Source organism: Heliangelus exortis, chromosome 13 (genome assembly GCF_036169615.1).
Source record: "Heliangelus exortis chromosome 13, bHelExo1.hap1, whole genome shotgun sequence".
NCBI classification, from domain to species: Eukaryota; Metazoa; Chordata; class Aves; order Apodiformes; family Trochilidae; genus Heliangelus; species Heliangelus exortis.
The window spans coordinates 1,283,148-1,303,164 of NC_092434.1; the positions used below are offsets into that span (position 1 = coordinate 1,283,148).

The following is a 20,017-nucleotide window of genomic DNA, read 5'->3' on the forward strand; positions in this document are numbered from 1 at the left end:
CTCCTCCACCCGCCTCATCCCAACCCAAACCCGGGGTGCACAACCCTGCCGGGAGCCTACGAGCCACCGGAGAGTCTCACGTCCATCCCAGCCCCTGTTTCTCCTCAAGTTTAGCCGAGGAGGAAAAAAAGTGGGCTGATTAAAAAAGCTGATTTTTTTTTTTTTTTTTTTTTTTTTTTTTCCCAGCGACCGGCGGGGTTTTTTTGCCATCCTCCCGTAATTAGCCGGTTAGGCGGCCGTATGTTTTATTTATGAGCCGAGGGCGGAGGGAAAGGGGAAGCAGAGGAACGACCGTGCCCTATATATCTGCAAATAAAACACTTCATTTCCCTCCTGGGGAATGTCACCTCGAGAAACCCATCGCTTTCCTGCTCACTGCCCCGTCCAAATCGCAGGCTGTAAATGGCTTTGTGGGCCTGGCTGGAGCTCAGATGGGTTTAAAATATGGATTTATGGCACAATTCTGCCTAGTCAAAGGTCAACAAGAGCAGGAAATCAGCGCTGAGCCGCTTATTTACGGCGAGGAGAGGCTGCTTACTCCTCTCCTCCCCCATGCATCCCTGCTGGTGGGTGCTCCCGGGGTGCTGGGGAGCACAACCCTGCCTCAGTTTCCCCAGAGCAGGCTGCTTGAGGGTGGGCATTGAGGGCCTGCGTGATTCTGTGTCACAGAATCATCGAATCATTCTCAGGTTGGAAGGGACCTCAAGGATCACCTGCTCCAACCCTTCTGGTAATATTGTTTATCTGAGATGTCCCAGCACCCCACAGAGCTGAGACTTCCAACTTTCTGGAGTGGGGGAATCTCCTGGGAGACCATCCCAGTGTCTGACTGTCCTCATGGGGAAAAATTTCCCTTTCGTGTCCAGTTGGACCAGTCTCGTGTCCAGCAACCTGTGCCCATTGCCCCTCATCTTCTCCAGGTGACTCCTTGTAACTCGGGAGGCTCCATCTGCTTTGTAGCCTCCTTTTCAGCACTGGAACATGGTCAGAAGCTCTCCCCTAAAAGGACTCCATTTAGGGGTCTCCCCTGAGCCTTCTCAAGGCTGAACAGATCCTTTTTCCTCAGCCTCTCCTCCTATGCTCTGATTATCCTCCTGTCCCTTCTCTGGACCCTCTCCACCCTGCCCACATCCTTTCCACGCAGGGGGCACCAAGTCCCCAAACATCCACGGGGAGCTCGAGCATCCCCTCGGGGGAACCGGGAGCATCCTCGGGGAGTTCAAGGCGAGGGTACCACGGGGTCGAGCGGGTCGGGAGCGAGCTGGTGACACTTTGTGCCTCTCTGCCATCACCCCAGCTGGGTTGGGTGGCGTGGGCCAGGGCGGGTGGCTGGGTGGCTGGCTGGGTGGCTCGCCCGTCCGGCCCCACGAGCTTGCGCTCTCATGCTTTGCTAATCCCGGCTGGCACCTGCCCCAGCTCCCGGCGGCTTCGCGCAAGCAAGGAACCAATTAATCCTCCCGGCGCTGGGGGAAGTGGGTCAGGCTCGGCGAGCTCTCCCGCTAGCGAAGGGCGAGGCCAAAGCAGAACCGGGTGGCCGAGTGGGTGGCTCGCACCGCCGCTGCCCCGCGCGTCCCGTTTCCCCCCCGCGGGGTTGGTAAGTGGGGAAACTGAGGCAGGGCGAGGCAGGGCGCGGGGATGGCGGTGGATGGAGCGGGAGGAGGGGGGGGGGGAGGGGGGGTTGGGGGTTGGTGAGGGATAATTCGGTTGGGCCGATGTCGTAAAGAGCCGGGGGATGGTTTCCCAACGGGGCTGCCCCGCTGCCCTGCCTCGGTTTCCCCAGCCCCGGCCGAGCGAGGTTGGCTCCGTGTGCGTTTGGTTTCTGTGTTTGTAGGGGGGGGGGTGTTCCCGTTTTGTTTTTTTTTTTGGGGTGGTGGGTGCTGGCGGCCTTGGGGCTTTCTGGGCAGGGTGGGGAGCGCAGGCAGGGCAGGCAGGCAGGGCAGGCAGGGTGCCCCTTTGAAGTGGAGCCCAACTTCCAGGAGTGAAGCAATTCTCGTTTGCATAATGAACAAAGGGAGCAAGGAGGAGGGGGGGGGAGTGGAGGGGGGGAAGAGGCGAAACCCCAAAGCCGGAGCTGGCAGGCAGACAGGCAGGCCTGCCCTCCCTTCCCTGCCTGCCTGCCCTCCCCTCCCTGCCTGCCTGCCCGCTCCCCCAGCCGCTTGTAATTACAGGTTTATTGCCTGTACAGCTATTGTGTAATGACATGTTTGCAAATTAATTTTTACGGCTCATGCCATGGTAGGGGTGTGGAGGGGGCGTGGGGGGGGGGGTATGTGCGTGTGTGTCCCCCCCCCCTTCCCCGGTGCTGGTGTGAACCCTGCAAATTCAACCCCTATAAAGGCAAACGGGGTGGTGGGGACGAGGGTCTGCAGGGGGAAATGGGTGACACGGTGACACCCCCCCACACTTTTCCAGCTCCCCCTTCCCCTTGGGATGCGGGGAGTGGGGGACATTGGGTTTGGGGCCCCCCCCAGAGTTGTGTCACCCCAGAAGTGACATGTCCTAATGGACCAGTGGGGTGGGGTTTGGTTGGGGAGGGGGGTGCAGTGATGGACCCAGCACCCCTTCCCCTTGGGATGCAGGGAGTGGGGGGCATTGGGTTTGGGGCCCCCCCAGAGTTGTGTCACCCCAGAAATGACAGGTCCTAATGGACCAGTGGGGTGGGGTTTGGTTGGGAAGGGGGGTGCAGTGATGGACCCAGCACCTCTTCCCCTTGGGATGCAGGGAGTGGGGGGCATTGGGTTTGGGGCCCCCCCAGAGTTGTGTCACCCCAGAAGTGACATGTCCTAATGGACCAGTGGGGTGGGGTTTGGTTGGGGAGGGGGGTGCAGTGATGGACCCAGCACCTCTTCCCCTTGGGATGCAGGGAGTGGGGGGCATTGGGTTTGGGCCCCCCCCCAGAGTTGTGTCACCCCAGAAGTGACAGGTCCTAATGCACCAGTGGGGTGGGGGTTGGTTGGGGAGGGGGGTGCAGTGATGGACCCAGCACCCTGTGGCTGGGAGGACACCTGGGAGCTGCGGGACAAGAGGGATGACTCAGGGGACCCAGCGCTGCTCTTGACAGATATAGGTTAGGAAGGAAGAAAAAGACATAATAATAATAATGATAATAATAACAATAATCCCCCCCGGCCTGGAATTAGAAAAGCAATATTCAACACTGGGGGCAGGAAAGTGGAGTTTTTCACCAGCACCTTCTTGGCTCAGCGCGTCCCTGGGGTGCGTGTGTGCACACGTGTGTGTCCTTGCACATGTATGTGTTTGCACACTCGTGTGCATCCACATGTGCATCTGAACGCATGCACATGTGCACACACACACGCTTTTTGGAACACCCCCCTCCCCTCCCCCTTGTAGCTTGCAGCCAGCATTGCCCCCAATCTCCCCTCCATGGGGCTGGGGGGGACACCGGGACCCCCCTCCCCAGACCCCCCTCAATCAGGGGGAGGCAGCGGGGGGCCTGGGCCTGGCCCCCTGTATCTTGAAGCTGTTTGAAGGGCTGGCCATTATCACACAGGATGTGGCTTCTCTTGCAGGGGCGAGATATCACACGTCGCCTGGGTGAACTTTGGTGTTAAAAGCAGCCGGCAGTTTGGGAAGAGAGGGGTTTGGAGCTGCTGGGGGTTGGGACGAGAGAGAAGGGGGAACAGACAGCACCCGTGCAAGCGGGAGGCCGTGCCAGCGGGCACCCATGCAGCCGTGCACCCCAAAATCCCATGCAGCCTTGCACCAAAAATCCCATGCAGCTGTGCACCAAAAATCCCATGCAGCCTTGCACCCAAAATCCCAAGCAACTGTGCACCCAAAATCCCATGCAGCCATGCACCCCAAAATCCCAAGCAACTGTGCACCCAAAATCCCAATCAACCGTGCACCCAAAATCCCAAGCAGCCTTGCACCCGTGCTCCCCAGGCAACCATGCACCCAAGCAAGCATGCTGCCCTTGCACCTCTGCAGCCGTGCACCTATGCAACATCACTCCCCATGCACCCCAAAATCCCATGCAGCTGTGCACCCAAAATCCTATGCAACCTTACACCCCAAATCTCATGCAGCTGTGCACCCAAAATCCCAAGCAACCTTGCACCCAAAATCCCAGGCAACCATGCACCCAAGCAAGCATGCTCCCCTTGCACCCATGCACCTATGCAACATCACTCCCAATGCAACCTTGCACCCCAAATCCCATGCAACCTTGCACCCAAAATCCCAAGCAGCCGTGCACCCAAGCATGCTCCCCTTGCACCCATGCATCACTCCCAATGCAACCATGCACCCCAAAATCCCATGCAACCTTGCACCCCAAATCCCATGCAACCTTGCACCCCAAATCCTAAGCAACCTTGCACCCCAAATCCTAAGCAACCTTGCACCCCAAATCCCAAGCAACCGTGCACCCAAGCAGGCATGCTCCCCTTGCACCCATGCACCTATGCAACATCACTCCCGATGCACCCCTGCACCCCAAATCCCATGCACCGCTGCACCCCATGCACCCTTGCAAGAGCGCCCTGGTGCCTGGAGCAGGCAACGCTTCCCTTCCCACCCCCCCCATCCTTTACCCACCCCCCTTTTTTTTTTTTTTTTTTTCCACCCCGCCTTGGCTGATGGTTTGCTTAAAGCAAATTAAGCCGGGCCCTCGTTACTATGGTGCAGCCAGGAGCTCCAGCCTCCCGCGCTCTCCCCGTAATAGCATTTATTAGCCCTATTTGCCTGCGAGCATGTCTTCCCGGAGCTGCTAATGCAGCAGCAGAGGGGGGAATGGGGGAGATCCTATCGGGAGGCTGATTGCAGCCCCCCCCCCTTCCCAATTAGAGGGGATTTGGGGGTGCAGAGGGGATGTTTGGGGTGTAAACCCTTGTTTTTCTGGCAGGAAAGTTGGTTTGGTTCCCTCGTTCGCAGCGACCGGGGAGGTGGTGGTGGGGTTGGATTTTCTGGTTTTATTTTGTTTTTTTCTCCCCCCCTCTCTTCCTCCCAGGCAGCGGCAGCTGTTTGAAAACAGCCTCCTGGAAAAGAGATAGAAAAAAATAATAATAAAATAAAAATTATTCTGTCTGTAGGCAAGGAGGAGGGGTTTGGGAAGGGGGGGAGGAGGCTTTTTGGAGCCTCCGGTCCCCGCCCGCAGGGCACCCCGGGGTTCCCCTCCCCGAAACCTCCGGGGGCTGAGGGTTGGAGCCCCCCGGGAGGGAGAAGCAGTGGTTGGGGGTTTTTTTTCTTTTTTTTTTTTTTTTTTTTGGGGTGGGGGGGGGTGTTTGTCGGGGCTGAGCAGCTGCCTGCCGCTCTCCTGCCCGCTCCCCTTCATTAGGGGAGACAAATCTGCTGTCAAGGAGCCAGATTTCCAATTTACCGATAATGATTCTTGCATGAAAATTGATCGAGGGGCAAGTCCGCCGCCTCCCCCCCCCCCGACCCCCCCTTTTTTTTTTTCCTTTTCAGGTGGTGGTGATGAGAAGGTGGTGGGGGGGGGGGTCTCTGCTTTCTGCTCGGGACCCCCACCACCTCGCACCCTTCTCCGAGGAGGGGACCCCCTCCAGCTCAGGGGGTGCGTGTGTCCCCCCCACCCCCAGGGTCCCACCGCCCCCTCCCCGCTGCCTTTTTGTGCGCTCCGCCACCCGGGGCTCGCCACGCCAGCCCTGCTCCTGCCCTGGTGACAGCCACCACTGCCACCACCGCCACCCTGCCGCCACCCACCCCTCTCCGCCGGCGCCCTGGCCTCGCTGCTATTTCAATTTTTTATTTTTTCCTCCTCCTCCTCCCCCCCCCACCCCCCCCCCCCGCCCCGCGCACTTGATTCCCTCCCGCTCCTCCTCCTTCTTCTTCTCCTCCTCCCTCCACCGTATTTTTTCGCCTCTGGTTTATTTTTCCAACCCCCTCCGTGTGGCTTGGTGCTAATTTTTTTTTTTTTTTTCGGGGGGGTTTATTGTTTTGGTTTGGTTTCCTTTTTGTTTTTCCTTTTTTTTTTTTTTTTTTTTCCCCCCCCTCTCGCATCCGCTTCACCTTGGGTCTTTTGATTTTTAATTTATTATTTTTTAAGATATATTTTTAAAAAATTTTTTGATTGTTGTTTTTTTTGCTTTTATTTTTTTTTTCTCCCTGGCCGCAATGGAACTGTAACATAAATCATGTTTGGGTTGAAACCACCTCTCTATTACTTACCAGGTAAGGCACGCTGCGATGCCGCCCCCCCCTTTACCCCTTCCGACCCCTTTCCCCCCCTCCCTCGACCCTTTTTCCTCTTCCCGACCTCTTCCCCCCCGGAGTCTCCTTATGGGGTCCCCCCCACCTTGGGGACACCCCTTTGTCCGACTGGGATTTGGAGGGGAAGTTACTTTCTCCCAACACCTAGGAGTAGGGTTTGTGGAGCTTTTTGTTTTGGGGTGCTTGGCTCTTTCCCTCCCCCTCCCCTTTTCTCCTGCTGGGAGGTTTCGGGGGGTTTCTCTGCACCCCGAAGTGGATGGAGGGAAATGTTCTGTGCTTTGGGGTGGGGGTCCCCGCTGGTGACAGGTGGGGACACCAAAGTTTGCTGTGCCACCCCAGCCGGCAGCCTGTGAGGAAAGGGGGGGACCCCCCCCCCCCTTCTCCGGGAGGGTTTTTGGGGTGTTGGAGAGCGTCGGTGGCGAGGGGTGCAGGGGGGTTGTTTTGGGGTGCACACGGAGGGGGAGGTGAGCAGGCTGCGAGCTCGGGGTGCTCTTGGGGTGCAGGGTCAGGGGACGTGTTGGGGTGCAGACTTGGGGCTGTGCTCTCAGGTTGTGAGCTCGGGGTGATCCCGGGGTGCAAACTCGGGGTTCAGCCTCGGGGTGCAGCCTCGGGGCTCTGAGCTCCGGCTGTGGGAGCTCCAGGTGTTGTTGGGGTGCAGGCTGAGGGTGCAGACTTGGGGTGCACACTGAGATATTCAGGCTGTGGGTTGCAGGTGCTTTTAGGGTGCATGTCTGGGGTGCACAGTCGGGATACTCCGTGAGCTCCCGATGCTCTCGGGGTGCGTGTTTGGGGGGACATGTTTGGGGTTCAGACTCAGGATATTCAGCTTGCGAGTTTGAGGTGTTCTTGGGGTGCGTGTTTGGGGTACACACTTGGGATACTGGGCCTGAGAGTTCCAGCTACTCTTGGGGTGCATGTTTGGGGGTGCGTTTTTGGGGTGCAGACTCAGGACATTCTGTGAGCTCCAGGAGTTCTTGAGGTGCATTTTTGGGGTGCAGACTCAGGACATTCCGTGAGCTCCAGGAGCGTTTGGGGTGCAGACTTGGGACATTTCTGTGAGCTCCAGAGCTTTTGGGGTGCATGTTTGGGGTGCAGACTCAGGACGTTATGTACTCTTGGGGTGCATATTTGGGGTGCAGACTTGGTACATTGTGTGAGCTCCAGGAGCATTTGGGGTGCACGTTTGGGGGGTGCAGACTCGGAACATTCTCTGAGCTCCAGAAGCATTTGGGGTGCACGTTTGGGGGGGTGCAGACTTGTTACATTCTGTGAGCTGTTGGGGTGCATGTTTGGGGGTGCATTTTTGGGGTGCAGACTCAGGACGTTCTGTGAGCTCCGGGAGCATTTGGGGTGCACGTTTGGGGTACAGACTCGGGACATTTTGTGAGCTCCGGGAGCTCTTGGGGTGCACGTTTGGGGTGCACGCTCCAGTTGGGAGCCGGGGCTGTGAGCTCCGGGTGCTCTTGGGGTACATTTTGGGGGCGGGGGGGCCCTTTCCCGGGGGCCCCCTGAAGCGGTTACCCCGGGGCAGGTTGTTGGTGTCAGGAAATGGCTTTTGCATGTGGCAGTTGTTGGAGGAACCGGCGGCTCCGCCGAGCGCGCCTGCGCCCCATCCTGCCAGGGCGAGCCGGGAAGGGTGCTGGGGTGCCACCTGGGGGGTCCCCCAACTTCCATCCCCCCCCTTTTTCCCCGGAATGACATCCCCTATAGGGTTGGGACACGATAGTTGTGACCCGTTCGCCTGTGCCACCCCGCTCGCTCCCACCCGGCCGATGGGGAGGGGGGTGGGGGGGGGTCCCACTCCCCGTGTGTCCCCCCCCCCGGCTCCGTGACACTGTCCCCTTGCTGGTGGCAGGCAGTGCCTGCCCTGCCTCCCAGCTGTCTCCTCTAAAGGCTGCAGGTGTAGGCAGATGGCTCGGAGGTTGTTTTATTTTTATTTTAATTCCCCCCCCCTTCTCCTCCCCCTTTTTTTTTTTTTTTTTTTTTTTTTTAATCCCATTTTTAGCAGCACTCCGGTCGAGCCGGGCTTCCCGCCGGCGGCTCCTGTTGGGTGAAAACTTCTGGCTTTGGCTGTTTTGTTGCTAATTTACTTAATTCTTACACCTGGGGAAACCTGCTCTGGCCGGCTCTTGGCTTCCCGACCAGCTTGGGGAGGGGAAATTAATAATAATAACAATAATAATAATAATAATAAAATTAAAAGCGAGAGGAGGAAAAAAGCGAGAGGGAGAAGAGCAGGGAAGTGTCAGGCTGGGAGATTTAAAGCAATTAAAGGAAATTTGTGTCGGAGGCTCTGGCCGTGCTGGGGGGTTGGGAGATGCTGGGGGCTGGGTCGGGTGGGAGCAGCTGGAGTCGGGAACCTGACCCCCCCCCGGGGCTTCCAGGGCTTCGGGGAGCACTGGGCTGGTGGCCCGTGACTCAGCAGCCTGAGTCCTGCTGGGGACTGTCACCCCCTCGGGGACTGCCAGGTCACACCTGCCTGGGGGTGTCCTCCTCCTGCCTGGGGGAGCTGCGGGGCTCCTCTGTGGCCTGCTGGTCACCAGTGCTTCTGTCCCTCTGGTCACCAGTGCCTCTGTCCCTTTTGTCACTGATGCTTCTGTCCCCTGCATCCCTCTGGTCTCTGATGCTTCTGTCCCCTCTTGTCCCTCTGGTCTCTGATGTTTCTGTCCCCTCTTGTCCCTTTGGTCACTGGTGTTTCTGTCCTCTCTGTCCCTTAGGTCACCAATGCTTCTGTCCCTTAGGTCACCAATGCTTCTGTCCCTTTGGTCACTGATGCTTCTGTCCCTTTGGTCACTTGATGCTTCTGTCCCCTCTGTCCCTTCGGCTTCTGATGCTTCTGTCCCCTGCATCCCTCTGGTCTCTGATGCTTCTGTCCCCTCTTGTCCCTTTGGTCACTGGTGCTTCCATCCCTTCTGTCCCTTAGGTCACCAGTGCTTCTGTCCCATTGGTCTCTGATGCTTTGGTCCCCTCTGTCCCTTTGGTCACTGGTGTTTCTGTCCCCTCTGTCCCTTTGGTCACTGGTGTTTCTGTCCCCTGCATCTCTCTGGTCATGGGGCTGGAGATCTGGGCTCAAGGGGACACTGGGGACCAAGCATAGCTGAGGCCAGGGGGGCAGGGAGGGGACCCCATTCCCCACTGGTCCATGTGGTAGCCATGCTCGGGGCAGGGGGGGGGACAGGCCTTGCCTTGATGCAGTTGTCACCCTTTCCAGCCTTCCCTGGGGACAGCAGCATCCTTTGGGGACAGCAGCAGCCCTCGGGGACACGGAGCATCCCCGGTGGTTCCTATTTTTAAGCCAGGAATGGACATATTTAGCCCAGGGATGGAAACAGATGGAGGGAATTGGGTGATGCTGCCTCAACACCCTCTCGATGGGTGCCATGAGTCACCCATGGCTTTTGGCAGCACTGGGTGGGGGGACAACCCCCCCCTTACTCTCCCCCCCCCCCCTTGGGGTTGGGTTTGGGGTGCTCAGGGCTGAGCCCCCCTTTTTTGGCAGCAGTGCTGGGGTTGGGGGTTGCCTTTTCCATCCTGGCTGGCTCAGGGGGTGCTGGAGGGGGATGTTTGTGGGGTGCTGGGGGGCAGGGGGGGTGCCCTGGGCTGTGTTGGGGTGCTGGGAAGCCCCCACCTGCCTTCCTTGCCCATCCCACCACCCTCCTCCTCCTCCTCCTCTCTCCAGTTCTAAATTCGGTCGCCATGGCAACCGTGTCAACCACTTTCCAGCTTCCCCGTGATGGTTTGAGGAGGGAAAGGGGGGGGTTTGAGAGGGGGGGGGGGGGACGACTGGGACTGGGGGCATCTCTCAGGGTGATGCTTCCCAGATGGTTTTTCCCTGCTGGGTCCCGTCTGGCGAGCCAGGGCCGGTGCCAACCCCGGGGTGTGCCAAGGGATGGGGGGTCCTACCCTGGGGAAGGGGCTCCATGGCAGCTCTCCCCCCCCTCCCCCCCCCAATTCCGAGGAGGTGGGTGAGCACCCCCAAAATTCACTGCCTTTCTGCAGCCATCCTGCTCCTACCAGAGCCCTGCTGGCACCCTGGGGATGGCAGTAGCCACATGGTTTGGAGGAAGGGGGGGGGAATTATTCCCAGACACCCCCTTTTCTACCTCTTTTTTTCCTTCCCCCCCCCCTTAATCTCTTTATTCCTGGGCTAAGCCTGGTTCCTGATGGTTTTAAAGGCAGATTTGCCTCTAGCTATATAGGACAGGCTGGAAAGAGGGTGGGTGTGCAACACCAGTGCTGCCATCACCCCATGGGGGGTGGGCACCCAGCTGCACCTCCCAGGGCTTCCTTTCTCCCCCCCCCCCTTTTCCAGCATCCCCTTTTCCAGCATCCCTCTTCCAACACCCTGGGTTCCTGGGGGTGCTCTGGGCATCGTTTACCTCCAAACCCACTCCTGATTTTTTTTTTTTTTTTTTTTTTTTTTTTTTTGTGTTTTTATTTGTGTTTTTGTTTTTTTTTAGGGGGGGTAGCAGGTGTTTCCTTTCTCTACAGGATCTCCCCCCCCTGTTTTATCCCTTTCCTTGGCACTGGCTGCCAGCACCTGCCAGGGATGCTCCTCCTTGGCACGGCCCCACGACACGTGCGTGGGCACCCGAAGTGGGGCCAACCCCTTACCCTCCCCCCCCCCCCCCATCCCCCTCATCCCAAATCCCATTTTATTATTAATTTGAACTTTTATTTCCCACTTAACCCCACGGGTTATTTCCTTGTCACAGCAAGGGTGACACCCCCCACCCTAAAGAGCTTGGGGGGGATGGAGAGGGGGGGGGGGGGGATGCTGCATTTCTGCATCACCGAGCTCGCTCCTTTCTCCCTCTTTTCTTTTAATAATAACGCTTTAAAGATGTTTGACATCTGTAACAAACAGCTGGCATCCTGTTATGGAAGAATGTCCTTTTATTTCCGAGCAGGTTGAACTGTCATTAATAGTATAATTAGGTGATTATCGGCGTACAGCAGAAAACTGCTTAATTGCACAGCCAGCTTTGCGAGGATCCCTGGCTCCTTTATTGCTGGATTTGCTTTAGCCGCCTGAATTTTAGTTTTTTTCCTCGGGTGGTGGTGTTGGTTCAGGGCTGGGGGTTGGTTTTTTGGTGGGTTTTCTGTTTTTGTTTTTTTTTACTCCACGTTGATTATTATTTTTCCCCGCGCGTGGCAGCTGGGGGAGCGTGGGGAGGCTGGGGGGGGGACACACACAGAGGCTGGCACCGGTCCCCTTGTGTCTCTGTGTTTGTCTGTGTGTGTGTCCCCTCCTTGGGGACCTTGGTTTTTAACCCTTTGCACGCTGAAATATCTGGAAGGATTTTTTTGTCTGGGGGGAGCACCCACGGGTGGGATGACCCGAGGTGGTTTTTGTTGGCAGCTCCGTGCAGAGCTGGGTCCTGACACCAGGAGGGCACCCAGGGGGCTGGGGACCCCTTTGTCCCCCACCCCTGTGGGCTGTCACCCTCTTCTTGGGGCACTGTCCCCCCTCTCCATCCCCAGGCACGTGGCTGACTGTGGCACTCAGGAGCCTTTCCATCCCTATCCCTGGCATTTTTTGGGGCAGAGCAAGGGTTTTTTTTTGGCGCCCACCAAACAATAGCTCTTTGTACCTCTTTCCCCCCCCCTCTCCCCCCTTTCCCCAGTGCCTCCAAACACACTTGTTAGCGCCACAGCTTTGTGCTGTAAATTTCCATGGAGTAATTAAGTCTTAATTTATGATAATCCCGGGCGGGTGGTGATGGGAGGAGAGCACTGGTCAAGTTTGGAAGTTGGGAGCCAGGAGGGTTCATCCCAACCATCAACTTCTCCAGAGTGGGGCAAAGCCAAGCCCAGTGGGGACCTCAAGCAGGGACTGGGATTGTCCCCAGGGCCACGTGGAGCTGGGTGTAAGTTCCACGAGTGGCCCCAAGGCAGAAGCCAAGGGGTGGGGGCCATCCCAGCACCCATCCAGGAGCTCGTGGGTGCTTGTGTTGGGGTGGTGGTGCTGGGTCCTCCAAGCACTCTTGGGTTGGGCTCTTCCTCCCCCCCTTCCCTGGCTTCTCCTGTCTTTGTCTGGAGGGTTTATTCCTGGGAAAAGAGAGGCTTTTTTCCCTTCTGTCTTCCCAGCAGGAAAATGAGATGCTTTGGCACTTCTCGAGGAGGATGACAGGGAGGGGGGGGAAGGTTCTTGTCACCCGTGGAGACCCCCAGCACTCTCCAGCTAAGGGGGTGGGGGGGAAAGTTTGTCCCTTCTGAACCCATCCAGCAGCTCCCATAGAGCTGGGAGGGAGCTGGCACCCCTGTATCCCACCACCCATTGCCAGGGGGGGCTGTGGGTGCCCTGGGCACCCCATCCCCCACCCCAGGGTGGGTTTTTGTCCCCCGAGAGGGGATAAAACCCCCCGGAGGCTGCAGGTGCAGCCAGGTCCCCGTTGGGAGGCAGCGAGCACCCCCTGACATTTGCCGAGCGTAAAAATTCAATTAATTCCAGCAGGAAGATTAAATATAAGTGAATTTTAATAAATTTGCTGGAAAGGCTGAGGATTACTGTAGGCGAAAAAGGGAAGATGCCACCCGCCCAGGGAGGGGGGTACCAGCCCCAGCACGTGGGCTCCACGGTGCCCATCACCCAAAATCCCAACGTGGGCAAGAGGGGTCGGGTCCCCTGGGTGCCAAACGGTGTCACCCGTGGTCCCCTGGAGCTGGGTGTTGGGTGATGACCGTGCCAGGTGTGTTGTGCTTGGCTCCAGGGGCATCCTTGCTGCTTCAACCCTTCCTTGCTGCTCCCCAGCTCTCTTGGGGGGCTTAATGGGATGGGGGGGTGGTGGGACCCCATGGGATGGATGGTGGGGGAGGTCTCGCTGAGACTTCAGGAGGTTTTGTAAATAAAAGCCAGGTGAGGTGTGGCACCCTTGGCTGGCAGATGGCACCAGGATGGGGAAAATGAAAACAACAGGCAGTAAATTTCCCCTTTGCCAACGTTCAGCTCTTACCCCAAGGGAAAAACCTTCCTGCTGGGCCATAAACCACCCTGTGTGTGTGTGTAGGGACCCTGGGGGGCATCCCCTAACCCAGCCAGCCCTGGCTTTGGGGGGGATTGATGGAGCTTGTTGGTGACCTTTGGTAGGACAGGAGGAATTACTGTTAATACTCCTGGAGTTCCGGGCTTCTCTCTGGGTATAAATCTCAGCTCAAGCTGGGCGGGCAGAGTAATCTGCCAGGCAGCATTATTAATAATACCCCTTATTAATAATACCTCTTATTATTAATAATACCCAGGATTATTAATACCTGCCAGCCCCCAGTGCCACCAATGCTTGCAGGTGGCATCAGGGCTGGGGGGGCTGTGCCACATAACCCCCCCCTCCTCATTTTTTGGATGGGTGCCGAGTCCCCAGCTGCATCCCCCCAGTGAGGGGGGGGCCCCTGTAGGGTGCTGGGGACCCCTTTTGATTCTGGCCCCCCGTGGTGGTGCCGGAGAGGGTGGGAGCACCCCAAAAGCTGGGTGCACCCCTTCAGCTGGGTGCTGACCACCTCCCCAGCCCCTCCGGGAGCCAGCCCGGGGTGCAAGCTCCGACCTGCTTGAAAAAACTCTTTTAATCTCCCCAATTTTTAATTCGCTGGGCTCCGAGCCCCCATTTGCATAATCCACATAATCACCCCGGTTTTAATTGCCCGCAACTCGGCAGAAAAGATCATGTGGTTAAGTGGTAAATCATAATTAGATAAATAATTGGCTTGGCCGCAGCAAGCTGCTTTGTTATACCTGCCATCTGCTGGGCCAGGGCCCCCTCTGCCTGCCAAAACACCGGGCTGCTGGCCTGGGGACAAGGGACATGGCAGGGAGGGTGGCCCCTGGTGGCACTGCCAAGCACCCTGTGGTACCCAGAGGTGCTGGAGGGTGCTTGGCACCCCCCCTCCCCACCCTCTTAACAGAGCTCGTGGCCAACTAGAGCCCCAAAAGCAAAAGGGTGGCCCCCAAATGACACCCAGCACCCAAATTTTGGGGCATGGGGAGCCCGGAGGAGGCACCAACCCCACATGGGTGCTGCAGAGGGGGAGTTCAGGGGGGTCAGCACCATCCTTTTTGGTTGTTTTTTTTTGAAGCTGGCTCTGCTGGTTGAAACTGGGGGGGGGGGGGGAGTTGCTTTGAAGCAGAGATTTGAAGTGGTTTGATTTCCTGCAGGGTTTCAAAAGCCCCCCAGGGGATGGTGTGGCTGGATGAGGAGGGGTGGGAAGGAAGGGAGGAAAAATAATCCCACATCAGGCCGGCTGCCCTCCAAACGAGCTCTTATTAGTTTGCTTGTTGTCGTTTGCCAGATCAATGGGCCATGGAGGAGTGATCGATGGGGAGCCAGCCAGCCCCCAGCCTGGGTGCTCAGTGCCACGCCGGCCTCCCCAGGCCACTCCAAATCCCATTCCCACCCCAACAAGGTGGTCCTCACCCTGAGGGATCCATCCGGACCCTTCCAGGGGTGCTGGGGAGCCGGGTGAGGTGGGGATGCTCTTGGGATGCGTCCTGAACCCTGCACCCGGGACCCTAAAAAAGGGACATGGAGGGGCCCCGGGGACACTGAGTGTGGCCCCCTCTGTTTTGGTTGAGTGCTGGGTGGTGGTGGGGCTATGATTAATCAGTGAATTAATTAATGAAGCGTCTCGGAGGTGCTGGTGTAATGAGGGGGGGTGGGATGTGGATGGCCGAGGAGTTGGTCCCTTGCTTGTCCCCTACCCCTGTAGAGGAGGGGGTGACAGGGGGTGTGTATGGGGGGGACAGCGGGCACGTGCTGCCTGCCCTCCCCCAGGCAGCGTTGAGGGATTTAAGGGGGGGAATTTGCCAACCCGAAGCCCATTAGCATTGAAAATCCAGGAGGAGCAGCTGTTCCCGCTTGGAGCGTGCAGCTGGATCCAGAGCAGGAGCCGAGGTGCTGAGAGAGGGGGGAGGAGGACAAAAAAAAAAAAAGAAAAAAAAAACCTCTGGGTGGGTGTGACAGGACCTCATGTCATGGAGCATCACCCCCAATTCCTCCGGGAGGGCATCCTGCATCCCAGATCCATAATTTTTTTTTTTTTTTGGGAAGCCTGGGGAGGGTGAGGGATGCTCGGGCTCTACCGCCGCGTTGGGGGTTTTTTTCCGCTCCATTTGCCCGGGGTTGGAAGCTCCTGCCTGATCGTATTTGGTAATAAATTATTAGTTCCAGCTCAAAAATAGCTGCTTGGAAAGCGGGGCGGCTGGTGCGGGGGGAACTTGGGCAGCCAAAGGGCTCTGAAGGGCGCTCGGTGCTCAGCAGGGACCTGACAGGGGGGACCCGAGGTCCCGAACCTGCCCGCGCATCCCTGCCTGGCAGCGGGGGGGGAGGTGTGGGGGGTGTTCGTGGGTCCCCTGGCTCCTCCGAGAAGGGTGTAGAAGGGGTGGTGGTGTGTTTCGGGGGGGGTGGGAACCCATCCCCAGTGTGTTTGGGTTGTCTCCAGCTCCACCGAGGCAGCCAGACTGGTTCTGCTCCGGCTGTCGGAGGAGGAGGAGGCACCCGCTGCCAAAAAAAAACCCGGCGGCGTCATCGGGAGCAGATGGAGAGAAGATGGCACCAGCCCAGCTCCCAGCCCGGTGCAGGCAGTGTGGGGGGTGACAGGGACAATCCCCCAGACCCGACAGGAGCTTGGGGGCTGGCTCCAAGCGGGGGTGCCGATCCCCTGGCCGGTGACACACAGGGACAGGACGTGGGAGAAGGGGACGTGGAGATGGCCCCCGTGTCTCCTCCTCCTCCTTTGCAGGCTCCGGGGACACCGGGCACTCCGTGTCCCCAACCACGGCCTCAGGAGGGGACCCAGGCATCCTGCACCCCTACACCCTGCCCCGTTTTGGCTTGGGATGGAACCGGAGGCTTTGGGGACAGCCAGGGGACACCCTGCCCCGTTTTGGGGTTTGTCTCCCCGCCCCGGTGAGGCAAGCGCTGCCGTGACCCCGGGCTCCCAACCTGACCTGGTTTTTCCTGACGGGAAAAGCACCCGGGGAGGGACAGGAGGTGGAGAAGAAGGAGGGAGGGGGGGACGGTGACACCCGCGGAGGTGAGTGGCAGCCACCCCACACCCAGTGGTGCCCGAGGGACGAGGAGGGGACCCAGCGCGGTCCCACCCCCCCCCGGGCGGGTGGATGCCGTCCGCCGCGGCGTGCCTCAGTTTCCCCAGTTGGCACAACGGCCCCGGGGCCACCCGGACAGACGGACGCCGGCTGGGTCGGGGTGAGGCAGGCGGGTGCTTTCGGGTCTCAGCCGGGGTGGAGGAGCCGATTTTATCACCGGCACAACTGGTTCGGGGGCAGCGTTGGACGGGCAGCCCTGGGGGACGGGGAGAGCTCCTCCCCTGAAGCTGCCCCTGGCCCGGCCCGGCCAAGCCCAACGGGACCGGGAGGTTTTGGGGAGGTGATGGAGAAACTGTGGGGAGCAGCAGAGCAGCACACAGGGGATGTGCTGCTGCCAGCACCCCCAAAAATCCCAGCAAGCACATGTAAGCGTGTTCAAGCGTGTGCACACGTGTGCAAGCGCGTTCAAGCGTGTTGAAACGTGTGCACGTGTGTGCTGATCCCCACTGAAGGGTCAGCAGAGGGGCTGCACCTCTTAGGGGAGTTGTGCCGGGGTAGATATGTGGGGAGAAGATGGGTGGGGGGCACAGGGAAGTGCCCAAGGGGTGTGGGGCTGAGTCTGGGGGTGTGGGGCAGTGCCCCAGGGCACGGGGATTTTCTTGGGTGTGGGGCAGTGTCTTGGGGGATGCAGAATTATGGTCTGGGGGTTGTGGGGTAGTGCTGGGGGTTTTGGGGCAGTGCCAGGGGTTTGTGGGGCCGTGCTTGAGGGATGTGGGGCAGTTCCCTGAGAGTGCATAATTGTGTCTGGGGTCTGTGGGGTTGTGCCAGAGGGATGTGGGGTAGTGCCTTGGATGTGCAGAATTGTGTCTGGGGGCTGTGGGGCAGTGCCTGAGGGATATGGGGCAGTGCTGGGGTCTGTAGGGCAGTGCCAGGTATCTGTGGGGCCGTGCTTGCGGGATGTGGGGCAGTTCCCTGGGAGCGCAGGATTGTGGCTGGGGTCTGTGGGGTTGTGCCAGAGGGATGTGGGGCAGTGCTGGGGTCTGTGGGGCAGTGCCTGATGGATGTGGGGCAGTTCCCTGGGAGTGCAGGATTGTGTCTGGGGGATGTGGGACAGTGCTGGAGGCTGTGGGGCAGTGCTGGGGGTTGTGGGGCAATGCTGGGGGTCTCTGGGGCAGTGCCAGGGGTCTCTGGGGCAGTGCTGGGGTCTGTGAGGCAGTGCTGGGGTCTGTGGGGCAATGCTGGGGGTCTGTAGGGCAGTGCTGGGGGTCTGTGAGGCAGTGCTGGGGGTCTGTGGGGCAGTGCTGGGGTCTGTGGGGCAATGCTGGGGGTCTGTGGGGCAGTGCTGGGGGTTGTGGGGCAATGCTGGGGGTCTGTGGGGCAGTGCTGGGGGCTGTGGGGCAGTGCCAGGGGGCTGTCCCCAAGGTGCTGCCCCCCCTTTGCACAGCTCCTGGATGTGTGGGGCTGCAGAGGAGGGTGGGGGGGAAAAGCCCCCCAGGCACTGATCCGGAGGGGATGGGGGGATCTTTAGGTTGGTGCTGAGGCCTGGGGGGATGTGTTGGGGAGGGGGGGGGTTTGGTGTCGGGGCGGGTTGACTTCCCAGCTGCTCGGGTAATGAATTGCCAGGAGCCGAGCGTGTGGACAAGGCGGGAGTCAATGGCTGAGAGCCCCGGAGTTAATAAATGCCGGGATAATGAGGGCAGAGGGGACCTCCCGGCCGCCTCTCCTGGGGCTGGGGGCTGGGGAGGAAGGGGGGGGCAAAGATTAATCGAGGGTGAGTGGTTCCCCCTCACCCCTGCTCCCGCAGCATCCCCCCCACCCTCTGCCATGGGATGCTCCAGGGGGTCCGGTGCCACCAGCACTGCTGGGAGCATCCCCCCCTCTTCCCAAACCTTGGGGGGGGGGTGATTTGAGAGGGGGGGGTTAATGAGGCTGCTGGTTTGGAAGGTTTTAGCTGTCAGTAGTTGGGTTTTTGGGTGATGGAGAGGCTGGTGGGGATAGGTTTCTTTTTTTGGGGGGGGCACAGGGTGGGCTGCACCCTCCTGTGCACCCCCCACCCTAAGAGACCACCAGTAGCATCTCTGTGATTTGGGGGGGGTGGGGTGGGGGGGGTGAAGGTGCAATGGGGGGGAGCTGGGGGAGGTGTGGTGGGGATTTGGGGGTTAAAGGTGGGGATTTGGGGGGCAAAGAGGGGACTCGGGGGGCAAAAGGGGGGGTTTGGGAGGTAAAGGTGGAGATTGGGGTTCAGTGGTGGGGATTTGGGCAAAAGTGGGGGGCTAGGGGTGCAACAAGGCTGCAGCAGTGAGGATTTGAAGATGGAATGTTGGGAACCTAGGGATGCAGTGTTGGAGACTTGGGGGTGAAGTGGTGGAGGGGTTTTGGGGTGTAGTGGTGGAATTTTGGAGTGCAGTGGTGGAGATTTGGGGGTGTAGTGGTGGGGTTTTGGGGTGTAGTGGTGATGATTTGGGGGATTCAGTGCTGGGGACCCAGGGATGCGATGTTGGGGATTTAAGGGTGCAGTGGTGGAGATTTGGGGGTGCATTAGTGGGGATTTGGGGTACAATGGTGCAAATTTGGGGTGCAGTGGTGGAGATTTGGGGGTGCAGTGAGGCTGCAGTGGTGAGGATTTGAAGATGCAATGCTGGGAACCCAGGGGTGCAGTGGTGGAGATTTGGGGGTGCAGTGGTGGGGAATTGGGGGTGCAATGGTGAGGATTTGGGGGTGCAGTATATGGGATCCAAGGGATGCAGTACTGGGGGCTTGGGGGTGCAGTGGTGGAGATTTGGGGGTGCAGTATATGGGATCCAAGGGATGCAGTACTGGGGGCTTGGGGGTGTAGTGGTAGAGATTTGGGGGTGCAGTGGTGGGGAATTGGGGGTGCAATGGTGGGGATTTGGGGCTGCAGTGTTGGGGACCCACGGGATGCAGTACTGGGGGCTTGGGGGTTTAGTGGTGGAGATTTGGGGGTGCAGTTTTGGGGGTTTGGGGGTGCAGCAGTGCTGCAGTCACCTTTGGCAGCACCACACCAGTCGGGGGGCTGCCTCCCCTTCCCTTGGGATGCCGAGGTCCCTGTTTTTCCCCCCAAAAACACCTTCTCCCTCCCCCAGAGCTCCCGTCCCGCAGAGCCGGCGGGTTGGGGGGGATGGACCAGGGGGTGCTCCCTTTCCCACAGATTTGGGGCTGCATTTTGGGGTGGAGATGAACCAGAGGGAAGATTAATTTTTTTTTTTCCTTCTCCTGGGTGGGATTTGAGAGCCGGCGGGTTGGGGGGGATGAACCAGGGGGTGCTCCCTTTCCCACAGATTTGGGGCTGCATTTTGGGGTGGGGATGAACCAGAGGGAAAGTTTATTTTTTTTTTTCCCTTCTCCTGGGTGGGATTTGAATCTCCTCCATCACTTGCCCACCTAACAGGGGTTGTTTTTTTTTCCTTCTGCCCGGGCAGGCATGAGCCATGAGCCGAAGTCACCGTCCCTAGGAATGCTCTCCACTGCCACCCGCACCACTGCCACCGTCAGCCCCCTCACCCCTTCCCCCCTCAATGGCTCCCTGGTCCCCAATGGCAGCCCAGCAGCCAGCACCACTTTATCTGTCCAGGCAGCACCTTCCTCCAGCTTCGCCGCCGCCCTCCGCAAGCTCGCCAAGCAGGCTGAGGAACCCAGAGGTAAGGGGGGGGGACACAAGGACCTGGAGGTGGGGACATCACCCTGAGCAGCACTGCCCTCCTTCAGACACTCCAAGGAGCACTTCAGCTGGAGGAATCCGAACGTTGGAGTGTTCTCCATCCT

The 20,017-nt window shown here is 59.0% G+C and overlaps 1 protein-coding gene across 4 annotated transcripts in view; it reads left to right on the top strand.

Moving 5' to 3' along the window:
• Positions 1 to 20,017, top strand: part of GSE1 (Gse1 coiled-coil protein) — a 115,422-nt gene that overhangs the window by 72,850 nt on the left and 22,555 nt on the right. For 3 of the 4 annotated variants that reach the window (XM_071756581.1, XM_071756579.1, XM_071756580.1), the window contains one exon: positions 19,675 to 19,893. In XM_071756581.1, coding sequence (XP_071612682.1) covers positions 19,675 to 19,893 — 219 coding nt within the window. Of the gene's footprint in view, positions 1 to 6,032; positions 6,157 to 19,674; positions 19,894 to 20,017 lie in introns of those variants that run through there. The other variant, XM_071756582.1, reaches the window with a different exon arrangement.